This window comes from Natrix helvetica (genome assembly GCF_964273705.1).
Source record: "Natrix helvetica genome assembly, chromosome: 1".
Classification (NCBI taxonomy): Eukaryota; Metazoa; Chordata; class Lepidosauria; order Squamata; family Natricidae; genus Natrix; species Natrix helvetica.
In genome coordinates this window covers 89,283,448-89,304,366 of record NC_138548.1, presented here as the reverse complement: position 1 = coordinate 89,304,366, position 20,919 = coordinate 89,283,448, and the positions used below count along the sequence as shown (strand labels likewise).

Here is a 20,919-nt window from a genome sequence, read left to right as displayed (position 1 = left end):
CCATTGTCTTGAAGTTTAATTTTTGCTTCATAACTAACAATTAATTCATCTTATACAAAAATATTATGTAGAAGTTACTGTAATTACTGTATGAATTTTTATCTCACACATTCTCATGTCATTATTCTTTTGAATGATAAACATGTTCCTTTTATGCTATATTTCTTTTCCAATTTGTTAGGAAAGCCATTTTTTTCCTATTCCTAAATAAAAATAGACACTGTTCATACAGTAATTCTTGTAAATCCCTGGTATGGCAATTTATTACTTCCATCTACAACAACTCTGAAACCAGGATCTATACAGAGCTCCCAGTATTAAGGATTTAACATTCAGTCTTATAGTATGTTTGTGCAAAAGCTTTTCTAAAATCAGTGGGTCTAAGTACCATATAAATATCTGTTTCAACTTTTTCACTTTTCCAAAATCTTTACAATAACTCTTGATGCAGATTAACTATGACTATTTTTCAAATGGTTTGTTTTTAGAAATTATAAAAATCCATATATTATTCAGAAAACACAAAAGGTTTATCTTTAAATCAAAGTTCTAATCATTTATCACATTAGATAAATGGCATTTGAAGGATGAATGCTATTTACATATTTTTATTAGATAATAAATGAGAAAATGTAATAGGAAATTTGCATTTCATAATCTGATGCAGTTCAACCGAAGTGAAGGACTGTAGAAGATCTATTATGAGAATGAATGCAGGATTAAAAACATGACAGTTTTTTCTAATAATTTTAGTTTCCTGTTATATGTCCTAATCTTAACAATACAAGAATACCCAATTCAACCCAAAGATCATAAACACTTTAAATATTTCATTCACTTATGTCAGAGGTAACAATACAAAACTGTTGCGAAAATGGCATGCCTATTACTATTTTATTTGCCATTAGTGTTTTATATATATATAAAACCAAGCACCATTCTACATTTAAATAACTTTTATATATACAGTACTAAATTATTCCCAATGTAGTTTTTCAAAATAATTAAGGTTCCCATGCTACTGCATTTCCATCTTACCTCATCTTCAAAACAAATGAAAAATAAAGGAAAATCTTGTTTGTACGCCTGATCAGGTACAAGCCAGAAGCAGTATCAGCATTCATATCAGTAACTCCACAGTCAAGTATTTAATATATACATACATGCATACACACATGCATGTGTGTTGTGCTTGTATATTTATATATGCATTTGTGTGTGTATACATACACATACACACATATATGCTCATCTATTCACAGAACCCCAAACATTGTTTTGAAAGTCTGATCACGTATGACGTGGACAATGCCCAGAAGGAATCGGAATGCCTAGAATTCTATGTCTATCTTCATATTCGTCAGTATCTGTCGAGTCTTCCTCCTCATCCATGGCACAATCATTGTGATTGGTTTCCTAAACACAGGAAAGGCAACATAATTTAGATTTTCAGTTTCTTTAAAGAATCACCCTAGGATTGATAATAATGACAATAATTATTATTAGTTTTGGTGCCTTCAAGTCAGTATTGACTCCTGGCAACTACCTGTACTAGTTCCTTCAGTTTTCTTGGCAAGGTTTTTCAGACGTTTCTTGCTATTATTCCTTTCTTAGGGCTGAGAGCGAGTAACTGGCTCATGATTCCCCAGCTGGCTTTGTGCCTAAGGCGAAATTAGAAGTCATGGTCTCCTGGTTTCTAACCTGATGCTTCAACCATTTCACCAAACTAGCTCTCTAATACTTATATTTCCATCTCAATAAAACACAGTAACAGAATCACAACGAAGTTAATATATTAATATTTAATTTTTGCTTTTTGTGACATCCATATACTTTTAACTTGTTTTAACAATTGGCTGGCTAAATATTTGACTAAATTCTTGCTAGTTCCATATTCTACTTATCAAATAATAAATTTAAATGGAACATTTTAATAGATATCTCATACAAACTGTAACTTACAAAACTATTGAATATACTAGAAATCACTACTCAGTTATGTACAGTATTTCTGAATTATGTAAAGTACCTAAATAATTGGGACTCAACATTCTGTTAAGTAGGCCATGCAGGTAAATAGAAAGCAAACATGAATTTTTAACCAAATAGGATATAAAACTGAATCTAAATCTAATATTCTGTTTCTTAATCAGCTATTTCAATTTTTGTAGAAGGTTCAATGAGTAAAATATTCATGCACATCATTTTTTATTAAAATACTATATAGAATATTTTATTGTGTATTGGAATGCTTTTAAATGTTTTATGAATCTTAGTAATTTACAGAGATTGTTTATCAGGTTTTTTTTTAACAAAGCACATCAAGACAAGATCTGCTTCTTTTTTATTTACACAACGTGTGTCAAACTCAATTGCATCATGTGAGATATTGTGACATATTGCAATGATTTTTGCTTTTGTGGAACTGGGGTGGCGTGGCCTGAGCGTGACACATCCGACCCGTGGGCCGCCAGTTTGACAGGCCTAATTTACACCATTATAGAGAGTACCTACATTAATAAATTACTGTCACTAAAGATGTAGTCCAAAACAATCCTGTCAAAAAATATTTCATTCTTAGCTACTAATGTAAGCATCATTGTAATTATATATTAATCATTTATCTAAAATTCATCTTGTTGGATTATACTTTTAAATGAAATTACATAGCCCTTATGGATTTTTGCAATAATTGTAATAGAGCCTCCATTCTGCATATTTAACACGTATTTACTATCTGAATTTGATAGTAAATAATAGTTCAATTTGATTGTTGAACATCCAATTTGAAGTAGACTAGTTAGTTGTTAATTGATTCTGAAAGCTATGAATTGTACCATATTATGACCATCCTATGATGAAACAGGGAAGCTGCAAGTAAGTTTGATGAAAGCAACGAGGAGTCTGTTCATAGAGTATGTTGCCTTGTTTGATAATTTTCATGCAAAAAGAATACTATTTAAAAATACAAGTCTACTAGTACTTAGGGACCAGATATAAACATTATTGCCTAAACCAAGTTGCTTCAACTTACCATACGTGCTATGGATACTTTGAATGTTGGGCAAACCATGTGAAATCTAGGAATGGTAACATTAAAAAATCTATCTTTGTAGTATAAACAATGGAATGTATAGTATCCTTCCATATATCCTGATGTAGTAGCAAATGTAGTACAACTAGTATACTCATAGACTCGACCAGGACTAATTATTGGAAATTCTCCTGCAGAAATAAAATGATTAGAGAACTTTACAATCAAGTACATGTAAATTAAAACCAAATTGTATGTCAGAAGTAAATAATTATTTTAAAATGTCATTCAATAGTTTGTAACAAATAGTGGCTTGAAACAAATAAGATGTCATGCATTTCGTATGGATCTCGTGGTTGCTCTATGACAATCAGAATACTGAAATTTAAATTTAATGTGAACATGGATGTACAGGTCTTCATCTATTGTGAAATAAATTCTAGACTGAGCATAGCAGCTTGTGTTTTTTTCTTTAAACTAAACAGCCAATTTAATCAAACATTTTTATTATTTTGAGCAAATCAACCAATCATTTCTTCATTTAGTCAACATTTTGAAACAATATCCCTTACCTACTACTCCAGGACCCTGAACCTCCTCCACATCACCTTTGGCATTTGTTATTCTCCAGTACCGGCTATCTAATTGACAAGCCTTCTCTGGAAGTGCATCTTTGGACATCTCAATTCTAATAAATTACACAAAACATTTCTTTTAGAAATGTGTCCTTTACACAGCATAGCAGCATACATTGTCCAGAAATATTAATTTGTTTACTCTTGTAGAAATATTTTTCTAAAGGAAGCAGGATGTATGCTATATACATTGCATATCAACTTATGAGTGCAATGTAATTTGAGAAAAGTAGGTATTTAAAAAAGAAATAACAATTTTTTAAAAAGTAAACAGCAGAAATTCTGCTTTTCATATACAGTATACAGCATCACATATTCATCAGTGATACAATAAAAACTTCTGAGCATCTTTTTTAAAGTATCATTTAAGAAAAATATATTAATAAATTAGCCAGAAGGTACCATATGTATTCTACTAATATCATGAGCATTCTGTGATAAATGACTGATATAAGTAAAGGTAAAGGTTCCCCTTGCAAATGTGCTAGTCGTTCCTGACTCTAGGAAGCAGTGCTCATCTCTGTTTCTAAGCCGAAGAGCCAACGCTGCCCAAAGACATATCCGTGGTCATGTGGCCATGCCTAAGGCGCATGGAATGCTGTTACCTTGCACCAAAGGTGGTTCCTATTTTTTCTATTTGCACTTTTATGTGCTTTCTAACTACTAAGTTGGCAGAAGCTGGGACAAGTAATGGGAACTCACTCCATTACGTGGTGCTAGGGATTCAAATAACCGAACTGCTGACCTTTCTAATCGACAAGCTCAGCTTCTTAGCCACTGAGCACCGCATCCCTATGATATTATATGCAGAACTATATTACATAAGTATAAGTATAATCTTTATTGTCATTGTACTTAAATACAACAAAATTGGTTAACATAACCACATATTAAGATGCAATAAAAAGCTTTTTCCTGTGGAGATAAATACATTTTGACTGTATTGGAAATACAAGTAAAGTGTTTTTAAAAAGTACAGATAGTCCTTGACTTATGACCACAATTGAGCCCAATATTTCTGTTGTTAAGTGAGACATTTAAGTGAGTTTTGCCCATATTACAACCTTTCTTGCCTCAGTTGTTAAATGAATCACTGCAATTGATAAGTTAGTAACCTGTTTGTTAAATGAATCTGGCTTCCCCATTGACCTTGCTTGTCAAAAGGTCGCAAAAAGTGATCACATGAGACTGCAAACGTCATAAATGTGAGTCAGTTACCAAGTGTCCATATTTTGTTTGTGTGACCATGGGGACGCTACAAATGTCATAACTCTGAAAAATGGTATAAGTTGCTTTTCTTAGTGCCATTGTAACTTTGAACGGTCACTGAATGAACTGTTGCAAGTTGAGGACTATCTGTACACTAAGGAAACCAACCTGACACTTATGGAAACAACATGTGATTATTACAGGAAAAAAATACTGAACTGGAATAGTTTTTAGACAAACCTCTGTGTTGTATATTGCAAAATAATCCAAAAACTTAGTTTGGGTTCTCAAGTGATAGAAATCAGTATTTGCACATTTTTTTCAATTATTCTTAAAATATTTTAAATGTTTTAAATGTTTTTAGTAATTAAACATGAAGTTAACACACTGAGTAATTCATTAACATGATTCTACTTATTTTACCTGATTCTGTAAGTGAAGAAGTAATGAGGCGGATGCACAGAGCTGAGTTCAGGTAGGAAAGATGTGGAAACTGAAACAGTAATATCTCCTGTTTTGGCTACACAATCCTTTTCATGAACGTATCTAGCAAATGAAAAAGTAAAATTTTCTTATCTGATATGTAAAGTAATAAATATTGAAAGATTAAAGCCAACATAAAGCCAACGTTTCAAATAGTGCATTTTATACTTTATTCAAACCTGTATTAATACATCTGCTGTTTCTACTGAATTCACATCTAAATATTGTAATGGATATTTCCTGACATCTACTTTTCATCTACAAATACTTATAAATAACAGTATGATATTAGTTAAAACTAGGCCTGGAAATCCAATTTTCCAAGAGCAGATACATCTGCCATTCAGAGGGCCAAAAGCTATTCCAGAATCACCTAAACTGTACAGCATGATACCTTGTCTGTACAATTTTGAAAACCCTGCACAATCAGTGGGGCTCCCAACCTAATGAGGAACAGCATCACAGCAATCACTTAATAACAAAAATAATTTAGTAATTAATGCCAACATATTCTCCCATTTCTAATGCTGATAATTCATTCTCCAAAGGCCTTCTAGAAAGCCATGTTTTAATATCTAGAAAGTGATGAAAGTAGGAATCATTTTTGTTGGGATGGGGGGGGGGGGTAGGTTATTAATAGCAAGTTATTTCAGAGAAAAGGAGCTTCCACCAAGAACAACTGCCTCTGTCATAACCTTAGCATAACTTTTGTTTAGCACAAAACAATTCAGGTAGTCGTCAACTTATGACAGTTCATTTAGTGTCAGTTCAAAGTTACAACAGCATTGAAAAAAGTGACTTGACTTCTGACCATTTTTACACTTCTGACCATTGCAGCATCCCAATGGTCACTTGATTTATATTTGGATGCTTGACAACTGACTCACATTTATGATAGCTGCAGTGTCCCTGGGTCACGTGATCCCCCTTTGTGACTTTCTGACAAGCAAAGTCAATGGGGAAACCAGATTCATTTAACAACCATATTATTAATTTAAAACTTGTTAGTGAGTAAAATTTGTTAAGTGAGTTTTGCCCTACTTTATGACTTTTCTTGTCACACTTGTTAACTGGATCACTGCATGATCCAGTTAACAAATGTGACAAGAAAATAGGGCAAAACTCACTTAGCAACATAAATGTTGGGCTCAATTGTGGTCATAAGTCGAGGACTATCTGTACATTAGGAAAATGTTTTTCCTAACAGCCTGCTTTTTTTGTATTACAGATAAATAACAAATATTGCATTTAAAAATGTAATATTATTTAAAGAACGTTAGAATCATTTTCTAAAATGTAATAAAACATATTTCTCTCAATAGTTTTGCATATATTAATACTTTTTAGAAGACTGTGAGGCTTGTTTCTGTAATCTGTAGTACAAAACCTTTGCTTTCTCATTTACATATTATTAGTACACCTAAATACTATCAATATTTGCATTTATACAAATTTCTGTTGTTTTTTTCTTAATTACAATAAAATATAATATTGTATACTGTATTGTAGCAGCATTTACTGTAAACAAAATTTATAATACCTGAAAATCTGGTCTCGGATGATTGGATAGCCACCTGTTATTACATTGTTAACATAGGAGGTGAACCAGTCCAAATAGGAATTACCTAGATGTTGAAGAAAAAAATCCAGGATCAATTGATTAGATCTTTAATAGAATCTATAAAACTTAAGTCTTCCTTGGAATAAATATATTGTCTCATTTGATGGACAACAAGGCAACTATAAACAAGCTAGGTTTCTGATTTAAGCTGGTGCAATATTAATAATTTATGAACATAAACATCAGAGTGACACAGTAAAGGCTGAATAGCCCACTCTTTATGTAGAACTAGAATGTCACAGTAAAAGACATCACTGGGGTATAAAGATGGATTGGAAATTTGTTTTCAAAGACTTATAATAACCTGGACAAATGTTTAGAGTAGGGAAATACATGCTAATAGTGGTTCCATAGAATTTATTTCCTGAAATTGTGCTTAAATAGCTGCCAATCAACTTTCTCCAATCAGATGAGCTTCAATTATGTTAGACTATAATCTCATCTGTAGTTGATCCAATAGTTGACTCACTTTATTTACTAGGAGAAAAGCTGCTGTAAAGACACATAGTAACAAATCAGATAGGTTGAGCATCTGTTGAAGTAAGCATATACATGTTGCTCATCATCCTAATTATCGTCTTCCCGTTATTCCTCTTGAAAATGTTTCTCCATTAGAGTTCCAAAGCATATTTACCTGTGATAAACATATCAATTGCAGATGGATTACGGGCCATTTGATCCTTCAAATAAAATGAAAAAAGTTATTTGTATCCTAAAATAAATATTTTTAAAAGGCAAAACTTATAACTACATAAAGCAGTAGGATTTCTCTCCTTTTTATAGAGTTTTAGTCCTGCATACTCGCTCTTTCAAAAAAGTATGTTGTACAAATAGATTGTTTGCTATTAACATTTATAATAATTTAGCAAACTAAACAGGAAAATTTAATTTTGTTATATTATCAAGAACATAGTTTTAAAAATAACTAAAAATACATGAATTAAATCCTTTAAATTTGTAACTTTTAAAATATTGTTATTCTAGTTCTAAGTAAATTACAATATCCTGCTAGGATGCATCCTATTACACGGATATTTTAATCCTAAAACAAGCAAAGAACAATAATATTTTTAGAATAAGCTACTGAGTTGTAATATTACTGTATAAGTAACTTTACATCCAAGATTTATAGTTTAAACAACTGATGCAAAATTCAATTAATTACAAAGGGAAAAAAATGAAGACCTTAGTATTATATAGAAAGAAAAGATATATTATAATATGTTTGGGAAATGAAGGTTTTGGTTTCGGGAATTTTGAAAGAGAGGTATCTCCTTTTAGGGGAACTAAAAACAGGATATACTGGTAAGCAGACCAGATGTGATTTTCACAATGTAAAAGTTGTTACTGGAAATTTATCTTGAATGTAACAATATAAGAACATGATAAATGAACATTTTTCTACCATTAAGCAAAATCCTGTGTTATCAGGGATATACGAACAATCTGATGCGAAAATGACAGAATTGCTTTTTATATCTTAGCACAATAAAGATATGCTACATTTGATTTTTATTGTATTGACAAGCAATGTATTACTATAGGTAAATCATGCCAATATTTATAAAAATCAGGGGAGCATTATCGTCTACAAATTTTTAAGTTATTCAGATAATCAAATATTTCCAAAAGTGTAAATGTTCTTAATAATATACAGCACTAAGTAAAAACTATAGCTATACCATTGCATTACGTTTTGTTAGTCTATTCGAAATCACCATGCAATATTTTATTTCTGATTATTTCCTATTCACAGTTCTCATCTAGCAGTTCCTCTGACTGTTGATTTTGATGCAAAGGGTTTTTTCCCCCAATGGCCTAATTAATTTTCACTTTTCTGACAGCCGTTAAGAACCCTTGCTATCCTCTCAAACCTGTTTCCTCTCCACCAGTTAAAACTTCTAAACAATCATGTGACCTTTTGCCACTGATTGAAAGGAGGGAGCGGGGGATCAGATGAAAAAGGTGCTGACTTCTACACAAACAGTAAATTATGCCCATGGTTATGTATCAGTTTCATAAAGTGTGTGAGCAATGTTCTGCTGCTAAAAATACTTTTATAAATCTTTCTTACTGGACATTGGTAGAAGATTTCATACTTATTGCGACCCTCCACGCTCTCCAGAGCCATATATTGACTCAATCCAGTGTGAATGCAAAAGGTTAAGGGAAGGCATTGCTTCAGTCCTAGTCGCTGCTGAAAACCCCCAGCTGCTGTGTCAATGTCCAATAAATCTTCAGAGCGATAGTGATTGGAGAGTGCCATGCTTCCCATCAACCTTTGTATAAAAAAAAGTTTTAAAATATGCTTAAGAACATTAACGTAATTTTTGAATTCTTATGCATAACATTAATTCTAAAGAGCAATTACAATGAATTTTAATCTCTCACCCTGGGACAACCAGCTTCTGTCCATTATGGATTCGAAATGAACATCGATAATCATCAGGTAATTTGCAACCAATCTGTGCCTCCACTGCATCCAGATCATCTTCCTGAACACACTCTGTTATATTAAAAAGTTACAAGTTTTCACTCACGATTTCACACAATATAAACAAGGAACAATCTAAGACCTAATGCTAAACTGCTCAGCAAGTCCCACGGAAGTTAGCAACTCTGATAATTATGTTAGGTTCATCTTCAGAATATAAACAGGGCACTTTGTAACCTGTGGAACACAAAAAGAGCATCTCTATTGAAAATTTGAAATTAAATGCTTCATGAGTGAGGCACACGTGGAAGTTTCTAAGTCTATCTCTGTGTTCATGTACATGCGCTGCAACTTCCCTTTACATTGAAAGACTTGCATTAATGACTTGAAGATAAGCGTTTCATTTGTGCTCCTCAGTAGAGGAACTCAGTAGAACATCTCTTTGGAATGCTTTGCATATCCCTATAACCCAGAAATAAATAAAAATTTTACTTCCAAAAAATCTCCAGGTAGTTCTTGGGTTATGATGGCAATTGTGACTGGTTTTTCTGTCACTATGTGATGTAATAAAATACAATGTCACATGACCACATAGCTTAACAGCAGCAATCTTGGCATTCATGGCTCCTGTTGTAATTTATATAATTACAACATTTGCTAATAATTGTTATTGAGTTTCTTATATACAAAATGGTAAAGTTAAATTCCAAACCTGGAAAGAAAAATCAAGATACAAAGCTTTTCAAAATGTCAAGCATATATTAACAATACCTTTCAAAGAACTAATCATCCGAGGACAGTGCTGCAACAAATATTTTTCCAAATCATCCCAGGCTTTTTTAAGTGTAGCATAATATTGAATATATGTTCCCAAATCAGCATACATATCTATGAAAATTGCTTTCCAGCTCTTAGTTCTTCGAGACTTTTCAGCTCTGAAAAAATCAAATATATACATTTTAAAAGCAGCAAAGGGTAATATAAATGCCACATTTATACATTATATACATTGACACTGAAGATAAGATTAGGAAAGCAATTGAAATTTCTTTTAATCAGAGCCTGAAAGTTATTGCTTGCTAAATGTGTTGAAGTCAAAACTTTCTATACTCCATTATTTATTTATTTATTTATTTATTTATTTATTTATTTATTTTCAGTATTTCTAGACCGCCCCCTCTCCCCGAAGGGACTCGGGGCGGTGTACAGGTGTGTCATTAAAACGAATACAAAAAACGAATATCCCATACCCTTAAAAACAAATTAAACCTCATACAACTGTACAAAAAGTAAAAATTAAAAATTAAATTAAAAACAACTAAAAGTATACCCCTAGAAAATTTTAAAAAATGCAGGCTTGAAGAACTAAAATTGGGAATTAGGAATTAGGCCAGGCCGGCTAGATTGAACAGGTGGGTCTTTAGTTTCTTACGGAAGGAGCGGAGGTCGGTGATAGTCCTGATATCTGGGGGGAGGTCATTCCAAAGGGTCGGGCCCATCACAGAGAAGGCCCTACTCCTGGGCGTCGCCCGCTGGCATTGCCTAGTGGACGGCACCCGGAGGAGTCCCTCTCTGTGAGAGTGAATCGGTCGAAGGGATGTATGGGGCAGGATACGATCCCGCAAATAACTAGGTCCTGTGCCATGGAGCGCTTTAAAGATGATGACCAACACCTTGAAACGCACCCGAAAAGCCACAGGTAGCCAGTGCAGCCCGCGCAGCAAAGGTATTATGTGGGAGTATCTAGTAGCTCCCACAATTGTCCGTGCGGCCGCATTCTGAACCAACTGCAGCCTTCGGGTGCATCTCAAGGGGAGCCCCATGTAGAGAGCATTACAGTAGTCTAGTCGAGACGTCACAAGCGCATGAGTGACTGTACATAGGGCGTTCCGGTCCAATAGGGGACGCAATTGGCGCACCAGGCGAACCTGGTGGAATGCCCCCCTTGCCACGGCTGTCACATGGTCATCCATTGACAGCTGGGCGTCCAGGAGGACACCCAAATTGCGTACCCGATCCACGGGGGCCAGCTGTTCGCCCCCAATGGTCAGTGATGGACGTAACTGGTTGAACCGGGGTGCCGGTAGCCACAGCTACTCCGTCTTGGACGGGTTGAGTTTGAGTCTGTTACTTCCCATCCAGATCCGAACGGCTTCCAAACATCGGGACATCACTTCGACGGCATCATTGAGGTGGTCCGGGGTAGAGATGTACAGCTGCGTATCGTCAGCGTACAGATGGTAATCTACCCCGAACCCACGGATGATCTCGCCCAGTGGCTTCATGTATGTGTTGAACAGGAGAGGCGAGAGGACCGACCCCTGTGGCACCCCACAAGTGAGCGGCCTCAGGCTCGACCTCTGCCCTCCTGTCAACACACATTGCGTTCGACCAGAGAGGTAGGAGAACCACCGCAAAACGGTGCCCCTCACCCCCAACCCCTCCAGGCGACACAATAGGATAGTACCATGGTCGATGGTATCAAAAGCCGCCGAGAGATCTAACAGGACCAGGATGGATGAACAGCCCCCATCTCTGGCCCTCCAGAGATCATCCACCAACGCGACCAATGCCGTCTCCGTGCTGTGACCGGGCCGGAAGCCGGACTGGCGTGGATCCAGATAATCAATTTCCTCCAGGTGCCGTGGGAACTGTTGCGCCACCACACTCTCTACAACCTTCGCCAAAAAGAGAAGCTTGTGACAGGACGGTAATTAACTAAATTAGCTGGGTCCAGGGAAGGCTTTTTGAGTAGGGGCCTCACCACCGCCTCTTTCAAGACGGCCGGCAAGGACCCCTCCCTCAGTGAAGCATTCACTAATTCCTGGAGCCAACCTCGTGTAACCTCCCAGGATGCCAGTATAAGCCAGGAGGGACACGGGTCCAGTAAACATGTGGTGGCTCGCAGTCGTCCACGTAACCCGTCCATATCGTCGGAAGTAACAGAGTCAAACTCCTCCCAGAATGGCGTCTCAAGACCCGCCTCCGACGTCTCTTCTAGACCGCTAGCGGAGACCCATTCGCTGCGAATCTGAGCGATTTTGTCCTGCAGATATTCCCCAAACTCCTCTGCTCTACCCTGCAAGGGTGCTTCCCGTGGCCTCTGAGAAAGGAGGGAGCGGGTCACCCTAAACAGGGCGGCAGGGCGGTTATCTGCGGACGCAATAAGAGTGGCACAATATTGTCGTTTGGCCACTCTTAATGCCACAAGGTAAGTCCGTAAATAGGCTCTTACCTGTGCTCGGTCAGATTCGGAGCGTGACGATCTCCATCTGCTCTCTAGGCGTCTCTTGCGACGCTTCATCACCCCCAGCTCCTCGGTAAACCAAGGGGCCTGGGTGATTCGATGCCGCAAGAGAGGCCGCAAAGGCGCAACCCGGTCCAAGGCACCGGCGGCCGCACTGTTCCACAACTCTTAATTCAATATTTTAAAATATCACACTGTCTCCACTTATTTTAGCTCTTACAACTCATACTGAGCTTAAGGAATGTATTAATTAATATATCAAATAGAGCAAAAACTTTATGCAATCTACAAATGATTACTTAGTACATAAGTATAAATATAAATGTATACAGATATTTAGAAATAATTACTCATATTTCAAATTAAAATAGCAAATAACTCAGATGGTTACACCTAGAGACAGTTTCAAAGCCTTATTTTTCCATATTACAGTTATTAATTTGGATTGGATAAAAATTATAAGACATTTTCATTTTATGAAAAACCAAATATCCACACTTACTCAGAAAGAAGCCAGTATTTCTTACAATGCCTCTTCCATAATGGATCGTGGACTGAAAGTTGATTTAATCTACGACTTACAAAACAGCAACTGCAACAAAGAGGTATCAGATTAAATGCAATGCTAATGCTAAAGTAATTTTTATTGCACAGAAGAGAATGAAGCTGAAAAACTCCCAGGTTTGACATTAAAATTAACATGTTTTATGCATACCTTTAATACGCAGTTTTTAAATGATCACACATTAAATTATTTAGAAGCAGAAGTTCTAGATATATATTTATTTGATCATTTAGTTTCTTTTTCTGAAGCTTTCATGATTCAATATTTAAAGAAATTACCAGCATTGATCTGGAAAGATGTAATTAATGACAAGGAGAGATGAGAATCAATAAAAAAGAAAGAAAATGTTCCTACTACCTGAAATTTATTATTTCCTTAGCTTTCAATAAATAATGCAAACATATTACCCTTACAATAATACAATAGCAGAGTTGGAAGGGACCTTGGAAGTCTTCTAGTCCAACTCCCTGCCTAGGCAGGAAACCCTATATTATTTCAGACAAATGGCTATCCAACATCATCTTAAAGACTTCCAGTGTTGGGGCATTCACAACTTCTGGAGGCAAGCTGTTCTACTGATTAATTGTTCTAACTGTCAGGAAATTTCTCCTCAGATCTAAGTTGCTTCTCTCCTTGATTAGTTTCCACCCATTGCTTCTTGTTCTACCCTCAGGTGCCTTGGAGAATAGTTTGACTCCCTCTTCTTTGTGGCAACCCCTGAGATATTGGAACAATGCTATCATGTCTCCCCTAGTCCTTCTTTCTCTTAAGCTAAACATACCCAGTTCCTACAACCGTTCTTCATATGTTTTGGTCTCCAGTCCCCTAATCATCTTTTTTTTTTTTTTTTTTCAAGAAGTTTTATTGGTTTTTTTAAAAACATTTATGCGGAAAAGGGTAAGTGGAATAGTTACAAATTTTGGCAGTTGCAAGTATGGCAGACGCCCCCTCCCTCCAGACTCCTAGGTTACATCAAAATATCAAACCTTATTACATAGTCATAAAAAAAATCAGCATATTAATTCTAGAAAAAATACTTTTCAATCAGTTTATATAATTATAATATATAGTCTAGTTGTAAATTCATTAATACTTTCGGTCTGTTTATAACATTGTGGTTTTCTTATTTATTTTTGTGATCTGAGCTTTCTTGGTGTTGCCCCTTCACCCCCCGCTGGCAGAGCTCCGGCCCCTCCCGTGTCCTGTATAACCGTTGTAGTGTCATCTGTTTTTTCTAGGTTCGCTTTGTTTTTTTCCATAAAGGCCTGTGCCTCTATGGGTGTGTTGATTCTGATTCTTGTCTCCTCCCAGAATATCAGCATACCTTCAGGCATCAACCATCTAAACCACACCCCCTTCTGGTATAATTTATTCGCCAATTGCGAATAACTTTTCCTTTTTTCCCTAATTTTTTTGGGAATCTGCTTTAGAATGGTTATCTCCCTATCGTGGTATGTCAGTGTTTGCCCCCTTTGTACACCCAGAATTTCATCTCTTGTGGTTTTCCTAAGAAATTTAATATGAACCTCCCTGGGTACATTATGTGTTCTGGCATATGCTGAATTCACTCTATAAGCTAGATCTATCTCCCATTCCATCTGCTGTTTATCTTTGTGTATGTATTCAGCTAGAATGTTATCCCCTAATCATCTTTGTTGCTCTTCTCTGCACTCTTTCTAGTGTCTTCACATCTTTTCTACATCTAATTAACCCTTAATTAGCTGATAGGTGAGGAATAATCAGCTGATAGGTGAGAAGGGCTGGGAAGCAGCCAGAGGCAGAGGCAGTCGGAGGATCAAAGGGAGATGCCTGCGGCGGCAGATGAAGGGAGGGAGCCGCAGCCAGGGACTCCTGGGTTATTTTATCATTCCTGGCTGCTCCCATACCCCTCCAGGCCCCCCCATCCAACCGGGGGGGGGGGCTGTATCCACCTGGAAACAGCTAAGCTGAACTTTCATTTACCCTCCACTATTTTTGCTACCTTTGCCTTCCCCCTACCACCTGGGATATTTAATCATTTCTTGCCCTCTCCCCCCCCCCTGCCTCCAAGTACCAAGTACCACCTGGACACTGGAACATCCCCTACCCTCCATTGAGACTCTTCTATTTATTAACTTTCTACCCTCCATTCCACCGAGACTCTATTAATTACTAACTTTGCACCATCTGCACCCCTACCCTACTGGGACTATTACAACGTTTTAATTTATTCGAGGTCTGATCTGCTCCGCCTGCGGGAGGCCCCTCTTTCGCAGGTATGGCCCTTGGCTCTCTCAGGGGCCAGCCTTGATGACGGGTTTGTGAACCCCGAGAGGTGGAAGAAGAGGAAGCTGAGGGGCTTTTTAGCTAAATGTTTTATATTGTTTTTAGGGGGTTCTGGGAAGGGAGGGGGGGATAACCAGGCCAGGAGGGAAGCCAGTGCCAGACGAACAGGTGAGTCCAGGAGGGAAGTGAGCGGAGTGGGGGGGGAGAGGGAACAAATTATTCCAATAGAGGGTTGTTTGATTACAACGGTCGCGGGGAGGGGGGGATGCGAGGACAAAAGAAGATTACAAGGTCGGTTGGGAGACCGTGGCTGTTGGCTACGCCCGGTCGTTTATACCAACCCCCGCAACCTAGGTGGCCAGGAACTACAGAGCCCGGGCCTACGGCTGATGCTTTGCAATGCAAGGTCCGTAACCAACAAGGCCCCCCTCATTAATGAGCTGATCTCTGAGGGGGAGCTGGACCTTGCAGGGATAACGGAGACCTGGTTGGGCCACGAGGGTGGTTTACCCCTCGTGGAAATGTGCCCACCAGGTTTCCGCGCATTCCATCAGCCTCGGGCCCTGGGTAAGGATGGTGGGGTGGCGGTAGTTATACGGGAAGGTCTAGAGCCGAGGGAGTTCACTGTTCCTCAGATATCCGGGTGTGAGTCCCTTGGTGTGACATGGGGCCCAGGGAGGCAGTTGGGTTTGCTGATTGTATACTTGGCTCCTCGCTATACATCAGCGGCCCTGCCCGAGCTCCTCGAGCTGATCTCGGAGACGGCGGTTGAGATCCCCAGGCTTGTGGTTATGGGGGATTTCAACCTGCCGTCGAGGGGAGCAGCGTCTGAGGTGGCTCGGGAGTTCATGGCTTCCATGACAGCCATGGGCCTGACCCAGTTAATTCAGGGCCCCACACACGAAGGTGGCCACACATTGGACCTTGTTTTTGTATCTGAGCAGTGGACGAGTGATCTGGGTATAGGGGACTTTGTTGTTACACCCCTGTCATGGTCGGATCACTCATGTCTCCGGCTGGACTTCCCTGGCGCTACCCCCCACCGCGAGGAGGCGGGACCAGATGGTCCAAGCTGGTACCGCCCCAAGCACCTGATGGAGCCGGATAGGTTCCAGATGGAGCTTGGGCCATTACCTGTAGCCCTGACCCGCGCTCGGTCGGAGGACCTAGCGGCCGCCTGGAATAGGGCGGCGGCTGGGGCCTTGGACCGGGTTGCGCCTTTGCGACCTCTCCTGCGGCAGCGACCCACCCGGGCTCCTTGGTATACCGAGGAGCTGAGGGTGATGAAGCGCCATAGGAGACGTCTAGAGAGCAGGTGGAGGTCCTCACGCTCCGAATCTGATCGAACACAGGTAAGAGCCTATTTACGGACCTACCTTGTGGCATTAAGGGCGGCCAAACGTAGATATTGCGCTGCTCTTATTGCGTCTGCGGATAACCGCCCTGCCGCCCTGTTTAGGGTGACCCGCTCCCTCTTGTCACAGAGGACGCAAGGGGCACCCTTGCAGGGCAGAGCAGAGGAGTTTGGGGAATATCTGCAGGATAAAGTCGCTCAGATCCGGAGCGGATGGGCCCCCCTCAGTGGACCGGACGGGCCGCCAACAGCGAGTCTTGTGAGACCATCCTGGGAGGAGTTTGATTCTGTTGCCCCCGAGGATTTGGATAGGTTGCGTGGACGGCTGCGACCCACCACATGTTTAATGGACCCGTGTCCCTCCTGGTTGGTACTGGCATCTTGGGAGGTGACCCGAGGCTGGCTTCTGGGCCTGGTGAATGCCTCATTGGGTGAGGGATCCTTACCAGCCGCCTTGAAGGAGGCGGTGGTGAGACCCTTACTTAAGAGGCCTGCACTCGACCCAATGGAGCTAGCTAACTATCGTCCAGTCTCCAACCTTCCGTTTTTAGCGAAGGTTGTCGAGAATGTGGTGGCGCAGCAGTTTCCACAACACCTTGACGAATCCGAGTATCTAGACTCACGCCAGTCCGGCTTCCGACCCGGGCACAGCACAGAGACAGCCTTGGTCGCGTTGGTCGATGATCTCTGGAGGGCCAGAGATAGGGGTTGTTCCTCTATCCTGGTCCTATTAGACCTCTCGGCGGCTTTTGATACCATCGACCATGGTATCCTATTGCGCCGGTTGGAGGGGATAGGAGTCGGAGGTACCGTTTTGCGGTGGTTCGGCTCCTACCTCTCCGACCGGAGGCAATGTGTGTTGACAGGGGGACAGAGGTCGACCCCGAGGCCACTCACTTGTGGAGTGCCACAGGGGTCGGTCCTCTCGCCTCTCCTGTTCAACACATATGTGAAGCCGCTGGGTGAGATCATCCGTGGTTTTGGGGTTGAGTATCACCTCTACGCTGATGATACTCAGCTGTATATTTCAACCCCAAACCACCCCAACGAGGCTGTTGAAGTGATGTCCCGGTGCTTGGAAGCCGTCGGGGTCTGGATGGGGGACAACAGACTTAAACTCAACCCCTCCAAGACCGAGTGGCTGTGGCTACCGGCACCTCGGTTCAGCCAGCTGATTCCATCGCTGGCCATAGGGGGCGAACAATTGCCCCCTGTAGAACGGGCGCGCAATTTGGGCGTCCTCCTTGATGCCCGGCTGTCAATGGATGACCATGTGGCAGCCGTGGCGAGGGGGGCGTTCCACCAGGTTCGCCTGGTGCGCCAATTGCGCCCCCTACTGGACCGGGATGCCCTACGCACGGTCACTCATGCGCTGGTGACGTCCCGCCTGGATTACTGCAACGCTCTCTACATGGGGCTGCCCTTGGGACGCGCCCGGAGACTGCAGTTGGTTCAGAATGCAGCCGCGCGGGCTGTGATGGGGAGTACGAGGTACTCCCACGTAACACCTCTCCTGCGCGAGCTGCACTGGCTACCTGTGGTTTTTCGGGTGCGTTTCAAGGTGCTGATTACCATCTTTAAAGCGCTCCATGGCACGGGACCTAGTTACTTGCGGGATCGCATCCTCCCACATACATCCCTGCGGCCAATTCGCTCACACAGGGAGGGACTTCTCCTGGTGCCGTCCACTAGGCAATGCCAACGGGCGACACCAAGGAGTAGGGCCTTCTCTGTGATGGGCCCAACCCTCTGGAATGACCTCCCCCCCGACATTAGAACCACTTCTGACCTCCGCTCCTTCCGGCAAAAATTGAAGACTCACCTGTTCCGATTAGCAGGCCTGGCATAATTACAACTGTCCCTCCTGGCAAATGTATTATTATCTGGTTATTTTAGGGTTTTTAATCTGTTGTGTCTGTTTTAGGGATTTTAAAAAATTATATTTATTCAGCTTTGTACAGTTCTTTTAATTGCATTTTAACCTCCTCCAAACTGTACATATTTAATATTTAATTTTTTATTGTATTTTTGTGATATTCTCTATGGACTGTACACCGCCCCGAGTCCCTTCTGGGAGAGGGGGCGGTCTAGAAGCACAAATAAATAAATAAATAAATAAATAAATAAATAAATAAATAAATAAATAAATAAATAAATAAATAAATAAATAAATAAATAAATAAATAAATAAATAAATAAATAAATAAATAAATTCCATTTATAATTTTGAATGTCAAATGCAACATTTGATATAAAATTCTGCCAGCTCATCAAAAATTGTACCTTCAAGGAACAATCAGTTTAGTGGTGCCATTAATAGTTAAAAATAATGGAGTACCATTGCAATTCGTACCAGGCGGTGATTCTGCTGGCTTTTTTGGAAAACCATTAAGAGTTAACTATTTTCTGGCATAGTGGATTGGGATGCTAGGAGAATCTATGACCTTCTTATTGACTGGTTTCCTCAGTTGCCATTTTGATGTTCTTTTATTTTGTTCTTACCTTGTTATGGTTTTGTATTTTTAACATTTGATGGCCAGAGTCATATTTTATAGTTCTTCCATTCACAAGTGTTTCAAAACATATAACTTTCTCTTACAGTTTTAGAATAAGATTATCTATTATAGCCAAGTGGACACATAACTACAATGTATAGTTAAATTATGACAGATATTGCTGGCAGATTAGCTCATGACAATTAATCAGAAGTTTTGAAGAGACTGACAAAACAAAATCTGATGAAATGTCAAAACATTTATCCTATAATTTTAATCAGATGGTCATTATGCAATTCACTGTTATTTAGTGGCCAACTTAACCACTGAGGTTAAGTTAACTTTCAATTTCTTGTGATAACACTTTCCTGACAAACACTAGACACTAACTGTCCCTGGAGATTCTCAGTCATACAGGTCATGGTTGTCCCAAAGGTGCTTTTTCAAGAGGCAACTGGACTTTCTGGTTTTTCTTTGAAGATGTTTTGCATCTCATTCAAGAAAGTCCAGTTGCCTCTTGAAAAAGCACCTTTGAGACTAGACACTCATTTTTATTTTCACTAGATGTTTCCTTATTATTTTGGAGGAGGGGAGCAATCTCATAGAAAAAAAAATATTTGAAAGGTTAAGTAGCCCCTTCTTTCTCCAATCTACTGTAGGAACTGATATATTTTCCATTACAAAAGGTGGTTCATTTAAAATCATCAAAAGAAAATGACATCAGGACACTGGTAGTAAAACGGTTCTGAGTCAATTCAACCCCGTCCTACAATGGGAATGAGCAGCCCCCACACTAATAATTCTACTAATTGTGTTTTCTCTTTCTCAACAAAGCCTTAAATATCGTATCACAAGGGCAACGCCCGTTTTAACCCAGTGAATAATGCAAGCACCTGTTGATACATGCAAGCCTGATGAAAGAAACCTGTCCGTCAGCAAAGGGAGGTGCTTGGAAGGTTCTTCGATCCCCTGGCAAGGAAAAGCCTTCAGCTCTTCAGCCCACAACATCGGAAAGGAATATTTCCCCCACACATCGAGGCCCCCACCCAGCTTCCTGCCCCACGGAAAATCCATTTGCCCCCGTTGGCTCGACCTCAAGGAAACCTCATCCTTCTTTCGTCAGCAATCCCCATTCCCAACCTGCTCGGAGACCCTCGAGACACCCCTCCCTTCCTTCCTAAGCCAAGCCTTCCAAACCCCACCGGGGGGGGGGGGACCGAAGCCATCGAGCTGGCTATTTCTCCCCACCACCACCCGCCGAGGCCACCACCGCCCTTCGCCTCCCTTCTTTCCCAATGGCTAACGCTGCAGGGGAAAGTAAGGGGTGGGTCAGTTATGCCACCGGCTCGGCCTCAGCTTCTCCACTGCCCCTTCCCCGTTCCCGGCGGTGCCCCCACCTCATGAGGTCTTTGTAATCCAGGAAGCTTAGGATGAGTAAGAGCGGGTCAGTGGGCAATTGCTCCAGGCTGAGGGTCGTCAAATCCTGCTCGGCGGCGGCCGCCATCTTGACGCTTGCCCTGCTGGCTCTTTGCTCCCGGCCCGAGGCTCCGCCCCTTTGACTTAACTTCGCTCGGATT

The 20,919-nt window shown here is 40.2% G+C and overlaps 1 protein-coding gene across 1 annotated transcript; it reads right to left on the bottom strand.

Moving 5' to 3' along the window:
* Positions 1–529: 529 nt before the first annotated feature.
* Positions 530–20,913, bottom strand: FBXO3 (F-box protein 3). The gene is made up of 11 exons (XM_081934550.1): positions 20,740–20,913; positions 13,166–13,255; positions 10,188–10,351; positions 9,374–9,488; positions 9,057–9,261; positions 7,617–7,662; positions 6,902–6,986; positions 5,302–5,424; positions 3,607–3,722; positions 3,035–3,225; positions 530–1,416 (listed from the first exon to the last, which is right to left on the bottom strand). The coding sequence occupies exons 1-11, from the start codon at positions 20,844–20,846 to the stop codon at positions 1,291–1,293; spliced, it is 1,368 nt and encodes a 455-aa protein (XP_081790676.1). The 5' UTR covers positions 20,847–20,913; the 3' UTR covers positions 530–1,290.
* Positions 20,914–20,919: the final 6 nt, after the last annotated feature.

Excerpts from the sequence above, each read along its gene's own strand:
- FBXO3 (XM_081934550.1), bottom strand. The coding sequence starts at position 20,846 with ATGGCGGCCGCCGCCGAGCAGGATTTGACGACCCTCAGCCTGGAGCAA. Across the intron at positions 10,352-13,165 it reads AAATACTGGCTTCTTTCTGA|AGCTGAAAAGTCTCGAAGAA; the intron begins GTAAGTGTGGAT and ends TGATTTTTTCAG. Across the intron at positions 6,987-7,616 it reads AATTGATATGTTTATCACAG|GTAATTCCTATTTGGACTGG; the intron begins GTAAATATGCTT and ends TTCAACATCTAG.